The sequence below is a fragment of the Gavialis gangeticus genome, unplaced genomic scaffold, assembly GCF_001723915.1.
Source record: "Gavialis gangeticus isolate Ggan-Ray unplaced genomic scaffold, GavGan_comp1, whole genome shotgun sequence".
Lineage (NCBI taxonomy): Eukaryota > Metazoa > Chordata > Crocodylia > Gavialidae > Gavialis > Gavialis gangeticus.
Genome location: NW_017729008.1, coordinates 26,689,482 through 26,709,738, shown reverse-complemented (window position 1 = coordinate 26,709,738; position 20,257 = coordinate 26,689,482). Strand labels below are relative to the sequence as shown.

At 40.9% G+C, this 20,257-nt stretch overlaps 1 protein-coding gene across 1 annotated transcript in view; it reads left to right on the top strand.

The window, feature by feature from the left end:
• Positions 1-20,257, top strand: part of SEMA3A (semaphorin 3A) — a 221,211-nt gene that overhangs the window by 21,981 nt on the left and 178,973 nt on the right. The window contains exon 3 of the mRNA XM_019509508.1: positions 16,651-16,770. Within this exon, the coding sequence (XP_019365053.1) occupies positions 16,651-16,770 (120 nt within the window). The remainder of the gene's footprint in view (positions 1-16,650; positions 16,771-20,257) is intronic.

Here is a 20,257-nt window from a genome sequence, read left to right as displayed (position 1 = left end):
TAACAGGGCTGCATGTGTAGATACTGAGACTTTACTGCAGAGCTAATTAGTCGGCTCCATAGTAAACATCTCATGTGGACTCTCCCACTGTGTCCCCACATTATCGCAATGATGTGCCTCGCATGGTTATACTACTTCTTAGAGAGAGTTCAATTTCCATGTGTAACCCTGGGCATGATGCTACCTGCGCCCTCACCTGAATGGTGGGATCCCGGAGTTCCTGGTAGCCAGTGGCCCTGCTCAGCTCCCCGGGTAGCTGCTGCAGGGTCCCTGAGTGAAGAGCCTCCCTTGACAATCAAAATAACCTTGAAGACTGTCATAAAACTAGTTACAAAATGTTATTATTTACAAGATAACATATAATGGAGACAATAAAACAGACAGTTACACAACATAATGCGGCAATGGTGGCTTAAGGGTTAATGCTTCCCAGATACACCTTACACCAGGGAAAAGCATACAAATTACCCACACTAAATAAGGAACCAATAAATAAATAAATTGATACACCAACTAATAAACCATCAAAACCTTAGTTAAACCCTTAGTCTGTAACTGGTATACTACAGGGTAACTATGAGGACCCTGTGTACACCGCCCTTTGGCTTGGTTTCTCAGGGAGCAGGATTGCTTCTATGTCCCTGGCACAGGAGCCATGGGCGGGTCCATGCTGCTGGCATCTCTCGCACCAGTTTCAGGGGTCTCAGTGCAGCAGGCAGTGGCTTCTCCCCTGCAATCCCCACGCTACACAAGGGCTTGTAGGAGGGTCTTCCCAGGCTCAAAGCCTCCTGACAGGCAGGTCTTCTTTTGTGCCTGCTGGCAGCCAGACATGGAGCAGTGTGCGCATGTACCCCTGGCTGGCAGGGGGTGGAGGTGGGCAGGGGGAGTGCGTGGCTGGATGCTGAGGAAGGGGGGTGTGGGAGTGGGGCAATGGCATGATGCACAGTTGGGTGCCGAGCAGTGACAGCTGCCGTATGCAAGCTTCCCCCACCTGCCACGTCTGGCCAGGCGGGCAGTGCCTGCGCAGCAGCGCCTGGTGGTACAGGATTATGCGTGGTGGTGCTCCATCTCCGCCCACCTGCTTGTACCCCTTTGGGCCTTCTGAAGTAGCCCCGGGGGTATGCATACCCCTGGTCGAGAACCCCTGAGTTACAGCACCCCCCTGACCCAACAGGTGTTCATCAGTTTAGTTGTGGAGGGGTGGGGCGATCGAGCCTGCCAGCAGAGGTCCAAGAAGCCTGCCAGCAGCCAAGGAGGCACCCCAGTCCCCCAGGCCGCCCCACTTCCTTGCAGCTGTAGGGATGTTAGCAGGAAGAGAGAGGAGAGGGGGGAGATGGAAGGAAGAGCAAGTGGCCATTTGGGGGTTGTCCAACCTCAGCTGGAGGAGAGCCTAGGGGGGTGGGCAGGGGCTCCAATCCACCTGTCCCCCCTCCAACTCAGGCCTGGCAAACCCCAGCTGGCAGCTTACTCCCCCTCCTCCTCCCCTCCTGGCAGCCCTGATCATGCAATTAATTAACCCTAGGGAACCCAAGTTCACTAAGGCACTCTAAAGAGGACCGCCTTCGCTAATACCGCATTTAATGAGGGTTTATTTGTTTCACTATTGGCCACCTTAAAAGCACTATGCAGCCACGCACGTGTCTGTTCCTTATATTTCATTTAAGCACCTTTGCACTAGCTGATACACTCAGTCACTTATGGTAACAAGATTGCATGGATCTAATTTAGTTCTCAGCTTGACCTGTTAAGTTTAGTTTAAATAATACTAACCTGATGCCAAATATTTGCCCTCTAGGGTTTTTGTCTCCCTGAGATAATGCGACAGAATTCAAGTCCCTCCTAAACTCATCTTGACACTGTTCAAATATTAGAGGTCATTCATTTCCCCTACTGAAAATGAACGTCTTCTGGATTGGACTTGGGATTTGAAATAGGATACAGTGGAGTGCAACCTGCTAAGCTGCCCTCACCCCCATATTATATCTGATGTTGTTTGGAAAATGAAATTGGCAATGAATGAGTATTTTCTTCGGCTCCTTTTATTACTGTCACGGCGTTCAGGAGAATAGAACGACATATAAGACGCATCTAACAGTAATTTCTTGCACGTATTATTATAAGTGAAGAACTGAAGAAGGAGACTAAGAATTAATTGTATAAATACTAATTAGTAGTAGAAAGTTTGCTGCTAAATTAATCAGATTGACATATCAAGTACAGTTAATCAAATTGGATTACATCTGACCCTTTGTGGTGCCGAAATAAAAAGGAAGGGATCCAAGGCTTTTTCCTTCTCTTTATATATCCCCCTCCAGGCATCTTCTACATCCAGGTAGGATGTGCAAGCAAGTTATGTGCTGGTTTAATATTGCCACTGTGTTAAAGTGCTTTGTACATATTCTTTTTAACTCCTACACCAGCCAAGAGAGGTGAGCTGGCCTGGTGGAGAGGAACTAGACAAATACACTACAGCCTTTCAGTATTTTAGAGCTATCACTCTGATACATTTCCTCCCCAAGGTAGTTTTGGCTGAGTGAGTCACAGTTCCTGAATAGATGTCCGTAATGCATCCAGTTGCATAAAGCCACATTTATGTCCCATAATTAGTCAGCCTAGATGCCAATACTGCAGCTTGCTTTCATTTAGGATTTTGCATATGTTGCTGTGTATGAACTGACCAAGGCAAATCAATTACTGCAAGGTAATACCTTGAGCACTTGTGTAGAGGAAGAATAAAGTTACTGACAGCAGTTCACATACGGTATCTTATTTGATATTACACAGTTTGATTGGTAATTTCAAAATATAGGAAAATGATTAAATAGACTTGAACTTACAAAAAAACCCGCCAAACAAAACAGTTAATAACGAATATGATAGGTATTTTTTTTTTTACTCATTCTTGTCTTGTGGAAATCATTTAAACCTCAACTTATGTTGAATGGCTTGATCTAGATCAAGAATAAGAGCTACATTTTCCTATCTCTGGATTATTTTTTCTATTTATAAGATTAACTTCAGAGATTTGCTTCTGAAGGAAACCTAATATTTATGAAACACAGTGCAGTGGTTTTTTTCAGAAACAATGTTCTGCTTTGAATTAGGAGCTTTATAGAAATTGCATTTTTATTTTTAGAAATTTAGAGAAATGTTTAAAGACAGTGCGGTGGAGGAGGAAAAAAAAGGTTGTGGGAGGGGGCAAGAAATGTTTCCTGAAATGATCGTTTCCATGTTTTTATTGATGGAAGTTTCCCAGAAGTCCTAGTTTCACCATGACAAAGATTGATGGGTTTTTTTATTTAGTACTGTGCAATCAGCTATCAGTGTCTTCAAACTACTCTAGGTAGTTTCCTTGCTATATTTTATGGTGTCCCAAGATGACCAGGGTAATGGTACCTTCTGCAGCCCTTTCTTCCCAAGCAGCCCATTGACCACATAACTAGTAAAAGTGATGGACATTTTTAGCCCTTGCAGTCTTGCAGAAGTCCTGTTATCAAACACAATTTCCATTGTAGAGCACTGTCGAAAAGTACTTTCTCATCAATGTATCATATTTACTTGAATCTAAAATTAGGGTTTTCCCTCCGATAAGCATGGCGGGTGGGGGGAGCCCCTTGTCTTAAGTTCACGTACAAAGCAGAAGGGTAGGGGGGCAGGCAGCTGCTGCAGCTCTGACTCTGGCCCTAAGTCTGGGTAGGAGCTAGAGTCAGACCCACATCAGTCACCTGCCCCAACTGTGTTTGCCCTGTGCAGCTTCTGCCCTCTCCCACCCACTTCACCCTCCCTGTAGCAGTGGGAGGGGAACAAATAGAAGACCTCCTGATAATTAGATTTTTTGTCTGAAAAATTATAACAAATTTATATTTTTTGCATATATAGAATTTATTTATTGGAGGATTGCCTTTAATTCAAGGTCAATTTAGATTTGGGTAAATACAGTATTTCTGCACCATGTTCTCCTTGTTTGAGTAGACACATTATGTTTAATTGAAGGAAGGGTAGCTTTAACCTTTCAGCTTCAAGCACGCTAATTTCCATTAACACATTTGTCTCTTTCCTATATACTTGAGGCATTGTTGTAAAATTTCCTCTTGCATTATTCCACCCCTGAACATCTTTCTTTAGTCCTGATGGTCACATGGGCCAAGTGATTTGCCTTCCGAATTTCTCTCAATACGTATAGGGCAGCCACTTAGAAGGTAAATAAAAACAGCAGGCGCTATTGCTGTCTCTTTCAGCTCAGCTCCCACAGCTGGTCTAGCCGCTGCCACTGCTGCTGCTCAAAGCAGAGACCATAGTACTTGCACCTCGGCATTTACAATTACTTACAAGTTGGTGTAGCTTTTTTCCTTAAGTTAAAACTCTATTTTGTCTTACTAGTTTCCCACCTCTGAATTTAAAACCAGCATAAGATAATTTAAAGAAATAAAAGGGTTTTGGAGATTAGAGGAAGCTTTGATTTCCAAATATGGTGGCGCCACAAAACTAAGGACAGTAAAAAGATACTTCGTATCACTTTTTCTTTTGGCAGAACAGCTTGGTCTCTCTTGGAACAAATTGTCTACATTACTTCCTTTCTCACTTAAACAATCCCTTCCTGATTAACCTCTTCCAAAGCTTTAGGTGTCATGAATCTTGCTGGAAAATAACTTGGCGACTTCTGCTTCTACAAGTACTCTTTGTTGCCAAAATTTAACTGAGCTGGAATTTTGGGCTTCTGTCATTTAAAGGTTTTTTTTTAATCGCCACTTCTTTCAAAAGGTTTAAAATAACTTTCTGTCCACATCCAAAAGTCAGGGCTCCCACATTACAGAGCATGTAACTTCATATCAAGGGTGCAGAGTATGTTGTGTACATGTGTACGTATTACTAAGCAACTGCATCCTATAGGTCCAGCATTCTGCTGCTTCCTTTCAGCACTTCACACACAATTACTTTCACTTTATCGTAGAAGTTTAGGTATATTTACCTTAGGGGACTGTGACTGGAAATCACTACAGGATGTGCATCATGCAGAATAGAAGACTGATTGACTGATATGGAGTCTAAATGTTTTACGTGCTTGTAACAGGCTGACAACCCATTTGTCTGAAACTCCCCACCCTGTTAGCAGGTGCTGATCCTACTAGGAAATGTAGGGAGTGATCTGTTGACTCAGGGAGGCAGATGGTTTGCTATTACACACAAATATAAGGGAGGTGGGGGACACGCTCTAGATCTACAGCGTGGTCAAATGTCCATGAGAGCCTAGTGGGAGCAGAGTGAGTGTTCACAACCTGGTGCCCTTAATTCCCCAGCCCAGATGCCCAAGTACGCTTTAAAAATCTGTGCTAACAAGGAGCAGCCTTCACCACAAATCCAGAATGAGGCTCAAGCTCATACTTCAGGAATCCTGGAATTGTAGAGTTGGAGGGAACCTTAAGGGCCATCTACTCCAACCCCCAGGTGTAGAGAGATGCCTTAACCACTCAACCAGTGTGCCCTTCAGGTGATTTATATAATATACATTTATTTGCTCATAAACTGAAACCCCAAAATAAGGGTACATTTTAATTCTATCTAGACTTTATGTAAAAGCTGATTAGAAAGGGAACTTACTTATAGACTCCTAAAAAGGCTTTCTCTGTTTTACACTTGCTCAAATTTTTGTTAAAATACTATTTGTGTCCTTGAGTCAACTGATTCTTAAAATGTTGTAGAAATCCCATGCTGTTGCTGATGATAATAATAATTCAAAGAATTCAGAGGTATGCTAACATCCTTCAAAAGAACTAAACCTCAACTGCGGTTGTCAGGTCATGCATACTGGTTGCTGGAATCCAGCCGTGCAAAGCTTTGGTTTGTTTTGTAGACCATGCATTAAACAGATGTAAAAAATATGAGAGTCATTAAAACAGGTATTTGGTATCAGGGGTCTATCTTGGCATTCTCTATAGTTGTCCGTCAATCCAAAACAATTATTAACTGCATCTGTTGAGCAAAGATACGGTATGTAGCACTTGAAACATGGTTGTGTTTTATGACTTAAATGTTAATAGAATTCAAAGAAAGAAAAAAAAAAAGAACTGGACGAGATAGTTCTACAAGGCTTTACATTTCCACATCATGGGCTATTGTTAATTAAGGTGTTTTACCATAAGTGATCAAGTCCAATTGGTCTCTGAACACAGGAAGGAACTTTGATTGGGCTCACCCAGTGTCCAGTGCCAGTGTAAATAAATACAGTCCTTGTGCCTTGCCCTCTGTGATCCAAGGCTGGAGTCAAGCACCCCTCAGGATGTTGTACTAGGGTCTTAATTATAAAACCATTGGGTAACATGCCTCATACCTCTGAGGTTTGACAGAGAAAGGTTAAATGTAGTGTTTCCTATAGCTGATCTTTATAATTTGTTTCATATATTGGTTTTCATTCTCCTTTATTAATCTTTGTTCAGCTATGAGTAACAGATAAAGAAACTTAACAGAGGAAACATTCTTGAACATGCCTATATTATGTATTTAAAATATCCTGATCTTGTCATGTCAAGAAATCAGGTAGATAAATTATAGGCCCTCTGGTCATTGAACACTTAAGAAGATAACTGAGTCTAAAATGGGATGTTTTAGGCTACTAAAATGCCTTATCAGCTGCTATACATCATCAGAAACTTTATTCTGAAAATTCTCAGGACTTCTCTCAACTGTGGAGAGAAACCTAATTTTGTGGTTATCAGTGCTGCTTCTCTGTTGTCTGTCATGTTTGACATGCCCAAGTGTAACACCTTTCCACACAGAGTCTGAAGGTTTCAAGTTATTCTTATCAGTATGATACAAAGGAGTCATTGATTATGTTCTGGGTTCCACCTGCTCTTTCAAATTACTGATCCGAAGAAAACTTCTCAAAAGTAGAGCTAAAACTAAGACTGCTGAATAAAGACACACATTTTTAACAAGGACTAGCTATTTCATTTCAGATTTCTACAACGCATTCGTGACAATACTCCTTATTTAGTGAAATCCACTTTACTTACATGTCATAGATTTATAGACATTAGGGCTGGAAGGGACCTCACAAGATAATCCCCTGCCCAAGAGCCAGGAAGTCAGCTGGGGTCAAAGCAAGATAGGCATCCAAGTGTTTATTAAGTGTCCAGAGTAGGTGCCGGTATCACTTCTGGGTGGGGGAGTCTGTTCCAGGCCCTGGTGACTCAGACAGTAAAGAAGTTTTTCCTTATGTGCAGCCTAAAACGGTCTTCCAGGATTTTGTGACCATTGGACATTGTCTTCCCTTGGGATTCCCTTGTGAACAGACATTTTCCCAGTTCCTGATGCACATCCCTTATGTACTTATAGGGTCTCAGCCTCTCCTCATAAAGGTCTCTTGACCTCTAATCATGTGCGTGGCTCTCCTCTGGACTCTTTCAAGCTTCTTGAAATCCTTTCTATACTGTGGATCCCATAACTGGATGCAAGACTCCAGCTGAGCCCTCACCAAGGCCGGGTAAAGCGGGAGGATGACTTCTTGGGTCTTGCTTGAGATGCATCGGTAGATGCAATACAGACTTTTATTTGCTTTGCAAGCTACGGCATTGCACTGGTGGCTCATGTTCATTGTGTGGTCAGTCATGACCCCAAGTCTCTTTCAGTCGTGGTGCTAGTACCCCTTATGTACTTATAGGCTGCCACCAAGTTGTCCCCGAACCTTCACTTTTTCAGGCTGAAGAGGAGCTGATTAATCAGACTGGAGTTCACAAGCCCAGTGGGTGGGTGCATGGTGTTAATTTAACCCTAATAGTCATGGTGCATGCTGAATAATCCTGGAGAGGGTAGGACTAAGTCACCCAAAACTGCAGGCCTACCTGTTCATTCACAGGACCAAGATCTTAACTGGTTGCAGAGGACGAGCACAGGATAGAACAAGGTAGAAATAAAATTCCAGCTCTAAATTAATCGATGCAAAGTACTGCAGAGAGTGCCCACTGCTCCAGAGCTGCCTCTGGAGTAGTTGTGTGGGAGGCTGGCCTTCCCCCTCGTGGCATTCTGCACCATTCTCGGGTCAGCACAAGGATCCTTTAACAATGCGCTCATGCCCCTGAATGGCTGTTGCACTCGTGTTGTCTTCTGTATGAACATTAAAAGTTAAATTCATTCAATACCAAGCCCTTCACACCCTTCAAGCCCTTCAGCATTTAAGAGAATAACTGAATGGCAATCTGGCCAAGTGACATAATCAAAGAAAACTTTACAGTGTAAGAGGAGCTGTCATCTTTGATACATGCCTGTCTGGTACTTAATAAACTGGATTCTGATCTTTCCTAGATGCCATCCTAATGTACACAACAGCAGTAATAATTCTTTAGCAATCTCATTACATCCAGCAAAGAATGAGAATGCAAATCCTATAAACTAGGGATGTCAAACTCTTCTGGCCCCTGAGCAGCTGAAGCAGGTACCGCATCTGGATGGTGTGCAGGGCCATCCAGCATACCCAGCATGCTGCCTTTGGGTCCATTTAAGACCCATGGGTAGCACTGGGAGGAGATGATAAGGCTTCTTGGGCCATATCTTTGATGACCTTGCTATAAAAAATTGCACACGTGCAGTACTATTAAAGTGTAGTGAGTGGATTATAGTGCATGGAAGCATTGTGATGAGTATAGTTACTTAGCCTGGTTCAGATGCTGTTTCCTCCAGGAAGCACCAGCACAGGTTAAACTGGAGGCAGAACTGGTTGTGAATGTGTTACCAGCATGTAAGTAAACAATACCCTTTTATTTCACCCATATTTAAGCAACTGCTTTTTCTATTAATGAATACTGTTGCATACTGAAAATAAAAAGATACTGAGCCCGTTAAGATTGAGCCAATCATAGCTAGCAATCACATATTGATAACATAAAGAAATGACACAACTATGTGATGGCTAGCAAACATCTTTCAAGAGCGAGATAATTTCAATGGCAGAAGTCATGCCAAGGATTACTATTCTCTGTGGATATGCCTGACCTTGCCACTCTAAACTCAGTTAATTAGATGGAAGGAAAAAAAGTAAACATATTCATTAACCTTATGCATGGGATGTTATATGGAAGATGGTCCTTCAGTTTGGTTTGAAAGATGACACATTTGTTTTTCCAGCTGTTAGATTATAACTTTAAATGCCTGGGCCTGTCTATCTTGTATATCCTTCTGATACCTTAAGCACTCGCTTATGTGAGACAGCTGAATCCATATAAGTTGCTATTGATAAGCCAAATCCTGCAAATCAGAATAAGTCTACTGAAGTTAATGGAAGCAGGGTACGTTGTACCAGATGGTGATGCAGACTCATGGGTTCCTATACCTGCATATAACTAATATTGCATTCACTGTAATGCCTGGGAACCAGTTATGAATATTTTACTGACTAATAAAATGAAGGGACTGTTGTTTAGAATAAGGAGAAAAGTAGATATCATGCAGAGTCATTAGGGACTTACCCTTTAGCTTTTCCATTTAAAAGATGCCATAAAAAAAGCATTGTTCTGTCAATAATTCAGATCTAAGCATGTAAGTTCCAAGCTTCTGTAGGAGAGATAATTACTGGAAACTAGTGAAAAACACCTAAATTCTGTTTTAATTTTCATACATAGAGCAGATGTTTTGACAGATGGATGGACTTTATTTTTATAACTGTCCGGGAAAAGTCTGCATAACACAGCCTAATCAGTGTTACATATCAGTAGTTGTTTGTTTTCGAACCATTTTGCATTTGGCTCCTATGCTTTTGCTTGCAGACATTTTCTTTGTCATTTATATTTTCAAGCTAATCTCTCTCTGTGTAATCCCCTCTATCAATTTGATACACAAATATTGGAAACCTCTTAAAAATAAATGTAAATGTTTTCTTAGTGAGAGAGAGATATATTGGTCTTCAGGTGGAGGCACTGTGCTGAAAAACTTAATTAACACTTAATCTTTTTTTTTCTGTTTTACTCCTTCTGTCCATTTCTGTGTATGTATGTGGGCTTTCATTTATATATGAATTATAGAAGCTAATTAACTTTGGATCAGATCCTTATGGCATTTCTCAATTAAATATCTTATCAATTTACACTAACGAGACAATTTGGCAGTGTTTGGCTACAAGGCAGAGGAGAAGGGGGAAATATCTGCCCTGATCTTATTCTGGAGCTGGCATGAATTGTTGCAGCTATTTTGACTGAGTGATGCACTGAAAATATATCCCAGCGGAGGATCTGAGCCACATTTTATAGCTCTTTAATTTCCACTTATTTCAACGATGGGGAACATTAAAGGAAAGATGTGATCTGACCACAGGTCTGAGGCCCAAAATACTTTTTGAGACCCAGTTCCAAAGAAGTTCTTAGGCACCTCAACTCTGACCATTACACCACCTGACTTCTAGTCACCTGGACCTGAGGCACAATGTCTACAGCCCTGAGCTGGATGTCTCAGAACACGGTCCATAAAAAATAGTATGCTTATCAGGGAGCCAAAGCTAGCCGGTAGGGACATATTGATATCTAGAGCTTTAAGTGTCTTGCTCAGCATTACTGTAGTAGTACCTCCTTCTACTTGGAGTTCATGGCATGAGCCCTCTTCAGGAGCTAAGTACCTAAGACTTTTTCTACAAAAAACTGAAGAGAGGAGCACTTTTTCTTTGTCTTTTAAAACATGGGAGGAGGTGGTGCTCCATTTTTCACAGTATCTTGGTGGTTAGAGTGTTTGCCCAGGCTGTGACGTACCTAGTTTCAATCCACTCCTTTCCCAAGAGGGTTCAAAATCACATCTGTCACCTCCCAAACTCAGCCACCATATCATAGTTTTTTTTTTCCAATCTTGTTGAAGCTGTTCCACTGCACAGAGAAAGATTTAAGATTCACTGAGCCTGATAGAGAGGAAAGAAGAGCCTGGCTTGTTAGTCTAGCCATTACAGGTCTCACTTGGGCAAGTAGTCCTGAGCGCTAGGCTGTGTTCCAAGGTACATGGATAGGCATGGAGCTGCTCAGGACTTAGGCACTTGTACACATGCTCCTAAGCAGAACAGTCAGCCCTTGAGGACCTTGCATGCCAAAAACTGAAACAACCATGTTTTCAAGGTTAGGCAATATGTGAATGGAAGTTTTAGGGACTGCAGTTTTGGACTAAATCCCATTTTGGGAGCCAAAATCCATTTCTGGGGACCTGGGTCTTAATCATTTGATGTCATATGCCATCACTTTTGCTTTCTTCTGCTTCAGGACACAAACTCTCTAACCTGATAAAGACTACGAAGAAATGCCTGTCTGTTACTGCTCCTTGTCAAAGACAGAACACTAATTTTAGATGGGTCACAAGCCTGATTTAGTGTGGAAATCCCTGTGTTCTCCATCAGATGTAGTGATAGCAATACTCTCCTGCTTAAATGTTGTGAAATGGAACATGCTAAGTAGTCACAAAAGATTTAAAATCTGTGATTGTTCCCCCTACACCCTTCCCGCTTTCTCATACATACATAAAACAGTGTGCTGCTCACTTTAAAAGCAGGGCTGCTACATTCTCCTTTCCACTATTTGCTTTGAAGAGGAACAGTAACCATAGCGCCCTGGTCCAAAAAGGCACTGATAGATTAATTTTGGTACAAAGTAATGTAAGTCAAAATCTAAGATAACTGAACAGTTGGGATAAAGTGAATGCACATGCAACATTTGAAATTCCCTGACAATGTGCTCATTAAAGTTTCTGGCTTTTGGTTACTTCCTGTTTCTCCTGTCGATAAATTCCCCCGTCTGCTATATTTAGCTGAGATACTATATTTCATTTATTGTCTTTGTTTTGCTTTCAGTGCCTTTCAATTCTGAGCTCATATACTTGAATACTCCTTTCTGCTGGCAGAGACCTTCTTACTAACAATATCCTGCTGGCCTGAGGGCATGGCAACAATACATCCTGGTGCCAAGTGGGACAAGCCCAGTTTGAGACAGGCTAAGTCATTCCAGGCCTTGAGCCAGCGGAGGCGGGATGGTTGCTTTGTAGTAAAACTGGCACGCCATTCACCATCCTCAGGAAGAACAAACTTATGTGCCAGGTTTCACAGCTAGAGGTGTGTGAATGCTGCCTGTACCAGGCTTTTCAAGGAAGGACAGAAAAGGAGAACTGATAAAACTTGCAGAACGTTGGCAGCTGTGGAAGATTGATTATAATATATGTTATGCCTAGTAGAAGATAACTGGAAGGGTCACCTATGACTCTCCATTTCTTAGAAACATTAATTATTAAGCTTGACTTAATCTTTGTAGTTGATAACTATTGTCATTGTCATCCTTACTTAATAGATCCAGAAAAGTTAAGTGCACTGTCGTAGCAAGCGCTTGTACCAGGGCTGGCCTCAACGCCCCTTGGTGGTCACTTGACCTCTGCTCTGGCCTTGCTTCTCGGATCTGCCATGCCTTGTTAGATCCTTGGAAAGGGAGGCTGTCCCAGGAATCCCTGGTCCCATGCTGCTGTTCACATGTCACTATTCAGCACCTTAAGCTTCATTATCCATGGAATATGGGTGTGAAGCATCTCCAACAATCCCTTACCATGCCCTTGCCTTACAGATGTTACCATTCAACCTGCCCTGCTCCTGAGTCTGAGCCATCTCTGGCTTCTGTCTCTGCCCTGCTCCTGGGTCTGCTGAGGCCCCCCCTGCTGCTTGTTTCAATCCCTAAACCACCAGACCCTACCTCAGCTCTAAGGCTGCTGTCTCTTAACCCCTGGGAGTGCAGTGTCTTACTCTGCTGCTTACTCAGGAGCTCCTTCCATGTTCGCAGCCAGGGTGAGACTGCCTGCCTCTGGCCCTGGGCTTATGCCCCTTTCTGGTCAGGTGCTGCCCTGCCCGCTGACTCAGCTCCTTTCAGAGTCTTTTTCCTTCTGAAAGAAGAGGCCCACTGTTACAGTTGTCCCAAGCATGGGGGACTGATGCCTCCTGAGTCTGGGAGGGCACCCGCAGGTGCCACCACCAGCGGCAGGGGCAGAGCTAGTGAGTACCTGCAGGTGCCGCCAGTGATGGTGGGGGCAGAGCTGGTGAGCACCCACAGGTGCCTTGAGTGGTGGCGGCCCTGTCAGGAGGGGCACATGCCCCTCTGTGTCCTTCTTACGCATTGCCTATGGTCCCTAGTCAGATATTGCAAATCAGTAGCAGAGCCCAGCAGTTTGAACACAAGCACACTCCTCCTTTCATCATACCCTGACATCAACAAAAGTTGAGTTGAGTTTCTAGAATCTATATAAAGCTGTGAAATCTGTCTCCTTATAGAGTTGTTTTTATTTCCTTCTTTTAAGCCCAGAAAAATAGGAAAATCTAGACCCTGTTCTGAAGATGCAGACTGTCACTTTGATCAAGAGGCAGATGGTAGGACAGGCTGGCACCTTAGAAACTAACTGTCTTTAAGGTGCCACTCTGCCCTGCCTTCTGTCTGACTTCAGACTAACATGGGTAACTACCTCTTTGATCAGAAGTTTCCTTCTAAATGCACAGGTATTACTAGTGTCCCATGCTGCATGGTTTCAGTGCAGCCGTACTTACGGCATGGTTAGGTGAATTAAAGATCCCAAAACCACTCCCATTGAAATCAGCAAGAGTTTGGCCATTGTCTTCAGAAGGAACAAGATTGACCCAGGGGCAGAGTAGGAAATTTCACTTTGAACTTTCTTACTTGACAAGGGTTTAAATCAGCCCTGTAACTTTACTTTGATGTCATTTATTGTGGTTTAATACCCCCCCTTTTATTTATTTTTTTACAGTCATGTAAAATATATAAAGAAACCTAATCTTTTAGGGAGGTGTATAAGAATTCACTCAATAGTCCTTAATGGCTCCTTTATGCAGCTGTAAAACACAGGGAAGCAGTTTTAGCTAGACTAGAAACTTTAAACATTATATAAATATATGTAGTATAGTCACAGGTTTATGGCTGTATCTACCTCCCCCAGTGTTTAATTAGCTTGTGTATTTCTCAGGCATCTATAAGTAAAATCTGTTGCACTGGAGATCAAGGGGGAAATCAAAAGGAAGGAAGAAGGAGCCAAAATCTGTTCTTGTTTATGATAGTATAATCCTGGAGTAACTACATTGACCTTAATGGAATTACACTGCTTTAAATTCAAAATAATTGAAGACAGAATTTAGCCTTGGCAGTAGAAAGAGTTTGATTCTACTTTCATTAACACCACGGACTATAGATATGTAGCTGAGACAAAGTGGCTATAGCCCAGATCCTCACTTGGTGTACATCAGAGTAATTCCACTGAAATCAATATAGTCTCTGTTTATACCACCTGAGAAACTGGCCCATGCCCTATGAGAATGTCTAACTTCCTGGTATGCAGTTCAACGTTCCTCAACACCTAACACACCATGTAGTGCAGTGAGACAATTTTAAGAAGACTAATAAAGCTTAGTAGACCATAAAGACTTGTTTTAAATCATTCAAAACCCAGTACTAAATCATGTTAAGTGTCTTCTCGTTGAAATGACAGTGGGGTTGAATTGGATCCAGTACGGTTTGCAAGTTAGCAAAATCTGTGTTCTTATGGTTTGTGAAGCTCATCAATCAGTTTTAGGTTTTGCAGTGCCATAATCAACTGCACACAAGAGCACCTTTCATAAGGTTTCAGTAAATACTTCAGTTCTTTATTCTGTTCTGGTATTGTATGTGCTGACTTCCTTTATTGTTCAAATTGGGAAATAAAAATTAAGGACAAAACACAATTTGTCAATGAAATTACAATGATTTTGTCTACTTTATCATATATCATATATTAATGGGCACAGAATCATAGAAAAATGAGGGTAGCTAGTTGGCAGTGTGAATATAATTTATGTATAGGGCTGTGTATCAGGGTATATATATCTATATGTCTATAATGTATTTACATGCAATTTTTATAAAAAGAGGACACTGGAAAAAATTAAAGGAAGGTCCCTTGCATCACAATTCTTATAATTTCCTGCTGGATTTTTCTTAACTGCCTTTTTGTATTTCCATTCCATCTCAGTGGTAAGGATAGCCTGCACTGTTAGTAATAAAGCCAAGGATCATCTTTTAATAGATTGCCACTATCTTTTGTGCAAATAAACATACACAGTGAAAATTCAAATAAAATACTACACACCCCACATATTATTTAAAAATGTTACATATAAGAAATATCTTACATGTAACATTAATTATAATATGTGGTGAACATTACTGTTTTATCTGTACTGGGCTGTTCATGGTTTTTCCCTAATGTGGTAGCCTACGAAATGTGTTCTTTCCTCTCCTGCTAGACCATATTTTATGCTTGAGAATTAGACACAAGGCGCAGAGACTGATACTGCAAGTCAATGGGTAGCTAGCACTTTAAGCATTGATCCTCACACCCTTCAGGCTGATCCCGTGGATGGAGTTTGGACCTACTAGGAACACTGCTAAAGTCAACAGAGTTTCATGTGCCAGCTTGAAGGACTGGTCCATACTTTCTACCTTTTTAAAGTGACAGAGCAATAAACTCTTCCTTGTTGGTCCCCACTCTCTCTTGTCATTGTGATTTTTAATGGTTGATTTCCACCTTTTTCTACATATAAAAGTAAATAAGATTTTATCCTTGCCACTTATTTAGAAGGCAAATGCGTTAATCTAAGCTCTAAATTTTCAATTTGGAATACCATTTTTTAATCCTGTTAAAATGGGGAAAACGGTGAAGACAATGACTTTGCTCTGATTTAAACAGTTCCCTGCAGTATTTGCAGTCCAGTCATTTCAGCACTGTGCCAGTACTTTGATCCAGGAAGATAAGGACATATTTATTTTCATTGTTCAGGCCGAATGAAATCCAAATGAAGTAAATAGAAATGAATTACATTAATTTTAGTTAGTATTAACAAGGTAGTTAGCTTTTAAATTTGTTTCCTGTTTAATAACATTAGGCATCATTAAGCAAATAGGTAACACACTTTATAAGTGTTTATTACTATTATTATTTACTTATTTCTTAATTCTAATACATGTACAGTCAACACTCTGTTTATCAAATATATTTATCAAATGTAAGGCCTCAGTGTGGTAAAAATGTAGCTGCATGTTTAACTTGCTGTACAAAATTTAGTTTACTGAACTGACCAGCTGTGAAACTTAAACATATTCATAAATCTTTGTAGAACTGGTGCTTAGAAAGGGTTTAGACAGTATAAGTAATACATATTATTATTCTAAATGTTACATCAGTGATTTATTTGTCACTAGCTCATCCCATCTGGCCCATCATTTTTCTAATTGCTAGTTAAATTGAATACAGTTCCTCCATTTCTCTGTATTTTGGGCAGGGATTTCTATAAATGGACTTTTTTTCTTGCAAACATAACAATAAACTAAACAAAAAAAGGCAGATACCACCTGAAATAGAAACAGGGGAATAGTCTATATTTCCTTTTTAAAGAAGTGGATATTTTTAGTTGCTGTTTACCTAAATTTAAATTAGATCCTAATTCAAAGAAGTAATGAAACACTTGCTGAAAAAAAACCTTACAAACACCATGAAACAACCATAACAGTGAAACTGGTTTATTCTGCCAAACATGCCTAACGTACCAAAGCGTTCATTAGTTGTGGTCACTGCTAGAATTCACTTTGTGTATACGGTTTCTTTTTTTCTTTTTCACAGAAGGAATGTGCTAATTTCATCAAGGTGCTTAAGGCTTACAACCACACACACTTGTATGCCTGTGGAACTGGGGCTTTTCATCCAATTTGCACCTATATTGAAATTGGACGCCATCCCGAGGTAAGCCTAGATATTTTCCTTTCTTTTTTTAACCATTATTGATGTTTAGTCGTGACCCCTTGCTGCTGAAATGCATCATTGATAATTTCTGCAGCTCATTTAGTTGCTGGATTGCTGTGGCTGCTGGAGGGCCTGCTCCTAGGTCCAGCGTTGACAAGCTTGCTGATTCATGAATTGGAACAGTCTGAAACCATCACCTGCCAAAAGAAGTTGACACAAATGCACCTAGTTTGTCTAGTTTGCACAGCCAAAGGATCTTCTTTGTTTGGTTGTTGGCTGATACTAGCAATTGGAGCGTGCAGTGCTATGCGCACCTTTGTTCTAGAGCCAGCTTTGTCCTCAAGTCCTCTCCCCAGCCAAGAGAGTCTGATGTCGCGGCAGCTTTCTCCCATCTGGGAATTCAGACAGGATGTCATCCAAGCAGGCTTCCCAGCTCTCATATTTGTCCTAACACACTGACTATTTTGCTGGCTCAAATGAGGCTTGGTGTTTGTTTTCTTAATTGTTACCAAGAAAAAAAAAAACTTGTCCCCACCAGGCTTTCCCCTTTCTATTTAGTTTTCTTTTTCATTTAGTTGCTGAATGCTGACATTGTATTTAAGCTCCAGAAAGTGTGGAATAGATTTAGAAGAGCTTGTTTAGTGGTGCTGTTAACTAAATATTTAACTGATAGGCACGATCCTCTTGGTAATAAATCAGTGCCACTCCACCAAAATCAAAGGAACTATGATGATTTACACCACCTGAAAATCTGACCAGCATGTGTATGTGTGTGTGGTCTCAGGACAGGTCTCAGGACGTGTTCTGTCTTATACTTTCCTAAAAAGCAAAACTTTTATTGTCATATTAACAGAAGTGTATAACATAAATGAATCCATTTTATGTTTGCTCCTAGCGTGGCTTACATAAATATTGATTTTGAGCAAGTTCATCAAACCGTCTCTCTCGAACTGTTCTCAGTAGTCACATACTTCAATTTATGGAGGTAGTTTTTGGAGCACCCATAGTTGGATTATGTTTAGTAAATCTAATCTCTGAAGAATAGCTATTTAGAGTCACCTTATGGACATCCAGGTTTACGGATTGCTGTAAAGACATCATTGTTTAAATGAAAAAGAACGGCCTAGGTCATTTAAAAATAGAAAAAAACTTAACAGAACCGTTGAGTCATGACTTGATAGTTGGGGTATGATTATTTTCCTTTGTAAAAATGTGTTTTAGTATTTAAAACAAGCTTTTCGTCTTATAAGCATAAGGTTTTTGAGCAGCGAAGGGGATGCACAGTGGAAGTTTATTTTATGCACTTCAGTGCTTCGTTGTAGAATGTGTTCTTGGCAATTAGCGATTGTCTCTTGACCACACACAGTATGTCATTGCTTACTGCATTAAACAGATTCTCTGCTTCCTGAGATCCATTTGGGAATTGGTAGACATATTAATTAACTCTAGTTCCGCAAGATGTGTGTCAATCAATTCTTGGCTATCTGCCAAGTGTATCTAGCTGCAGAGAGATAGCAAGTATGAGGTCATTTAGTTTTACACTTGGCTGTTTTATGAGACTCCAGTAAAACTCACACCCACTTTATCAAGGATTTATGGAAAGGATGATCAGGTACTAGGGGCCAGATTTAGCTCTAAAGTAACACCACTGAGTCTGAGAGTTATACCACGGCTGAAAGTTCCCCAGACCTATAGCAAACCATTTATAGCTGCTTGTTTTTCATGGAAAAACCGCGGACTCCTTGAGTTTGCTGTCAGTTGGACATTAACATTGGTACTTTCTGAACCTGAATGCTTCCACTGAGCTCAGCTGTAACCTCACCAAACAGTTCAAGAGAGGATCCCAGAGAAGCCAGGCAGAGGCACGGCTATGGCAACTTCATTTCTACTTCATATTTCACCTGGAGTGAGATCATCTGTGTCAGGACTCTTCCTGGCACAGATTTACCCATCCCTCTTTGTCACCGCAAGGTTGGAGGGGCATGGCCAAGGCAATGGAAAACAACCCTAACTATCTCTGAACTAGAACCTGCTTTTTTCATCCCTTCACACCAGCCAGGGATTTCAAATGTTTGAAATGTGCCTCACCTTCAGGAATGTGTGCAAAAAGGGTGCTTGATTGACAGTGGCTCTGTGAGGGATACTCAGCTGAGAAGGCAAATATGAACACTTTCCATTCTTGCAATGCTGTATTGCTGCCTATATATGTACTGGTTCGCTTTCTAATTAGAAATCCTCAGAGCAGGCTCGATTAATCAAGTCTTCTCTGTGTTTTAATTAGAATGCTCTAGTGTGGCCTCACCATCATGTGTATAACTCCCCACGTATTTAAAAATGGCCACAAGGGCGCTTTATCTAAACCTCATCGAATTAGGTTTAAATAAAGCATCCAGTGGCCATTTTTAAATGTGCAGGGGCTTAATACATGACAGTAAGGCATTTTAATTAGAGTGACTCTCCGGGAGCAACTCTAATTAACCCTCCTCCTCCACCCCTGAGAACACATATAGGCAGCCTGTGTGTTGAAAAGATATATGTTTTACCTTGGTATGGCAATCTTCTCTAGTGGATATATACCACAGGTCCAAGCAGATATTTTTCATAGAAGATGTATCTTGTATTCATAGGGTATGCTGAACCATGCTAGTCAAGGCTTAGATTTATTTTGATTGAAGGAAAATTGTTGATAAAAGTTTGCTTCCACCATAACACTTAACAAAGGCTGGCTAGCCGAGTCCTCTATGTATTTCTTTACATGTTGATTTATCTTACTCCTGAATGGAACAATTCCATGCCTAAGGAAAAAGTAAATCTAAGTTGCCTAGGGAAGGGTTTAATACAATCTGAGTGCAGTGGAGGGGAGAAGGTTAGTATATTTTAACATAAGAAATGGAGAAGTACAATTTAAGAGAGAAATAGTGCAGAGTAGTAGATAATAAGCTGGAGGCAGTAGGGAAGGCCCCTAGCATAACTTTTGTGGCTGGAAGAAGGAAATAGAAAGGTTATTTTGTGAGACAGCCATAAATACTGTGAATATACATTGTTAAAATTATTAAAATCCCTTGTGTATAAAGCAGCATATTACTATAGCATTGCTTGTTTCACATTTGAAGCAAACCATTTGTAAGGAAGAAAATAGGAGAAAAAAGGGTTGGCTAAGATGCAGTATGCAAAATAACACTATGTGGCCAATAAGTACATAAACAGCAAGCTCTTCATTAAATTACAAATGCTCAGTACTAAGGAAACTAACCTAATAAATACATTGTTAATTAAAACACTTTCCCATGAGAAGAAAAAAATGCTGGCCTTGTATAAACCTATAAAATATCTGGAAATGAACTGCAGTATCAAGAGAAGAATGGGATTAATTTTGGAATAGACTCCCTTAAAACGCAGACATGAACACAGTGTACAAAAAGCTAGAACAAAAGAATAAATCCTCCCCTACAGCCTCTTCAGAAAGCTGCTAAAAACAATGTAGGCC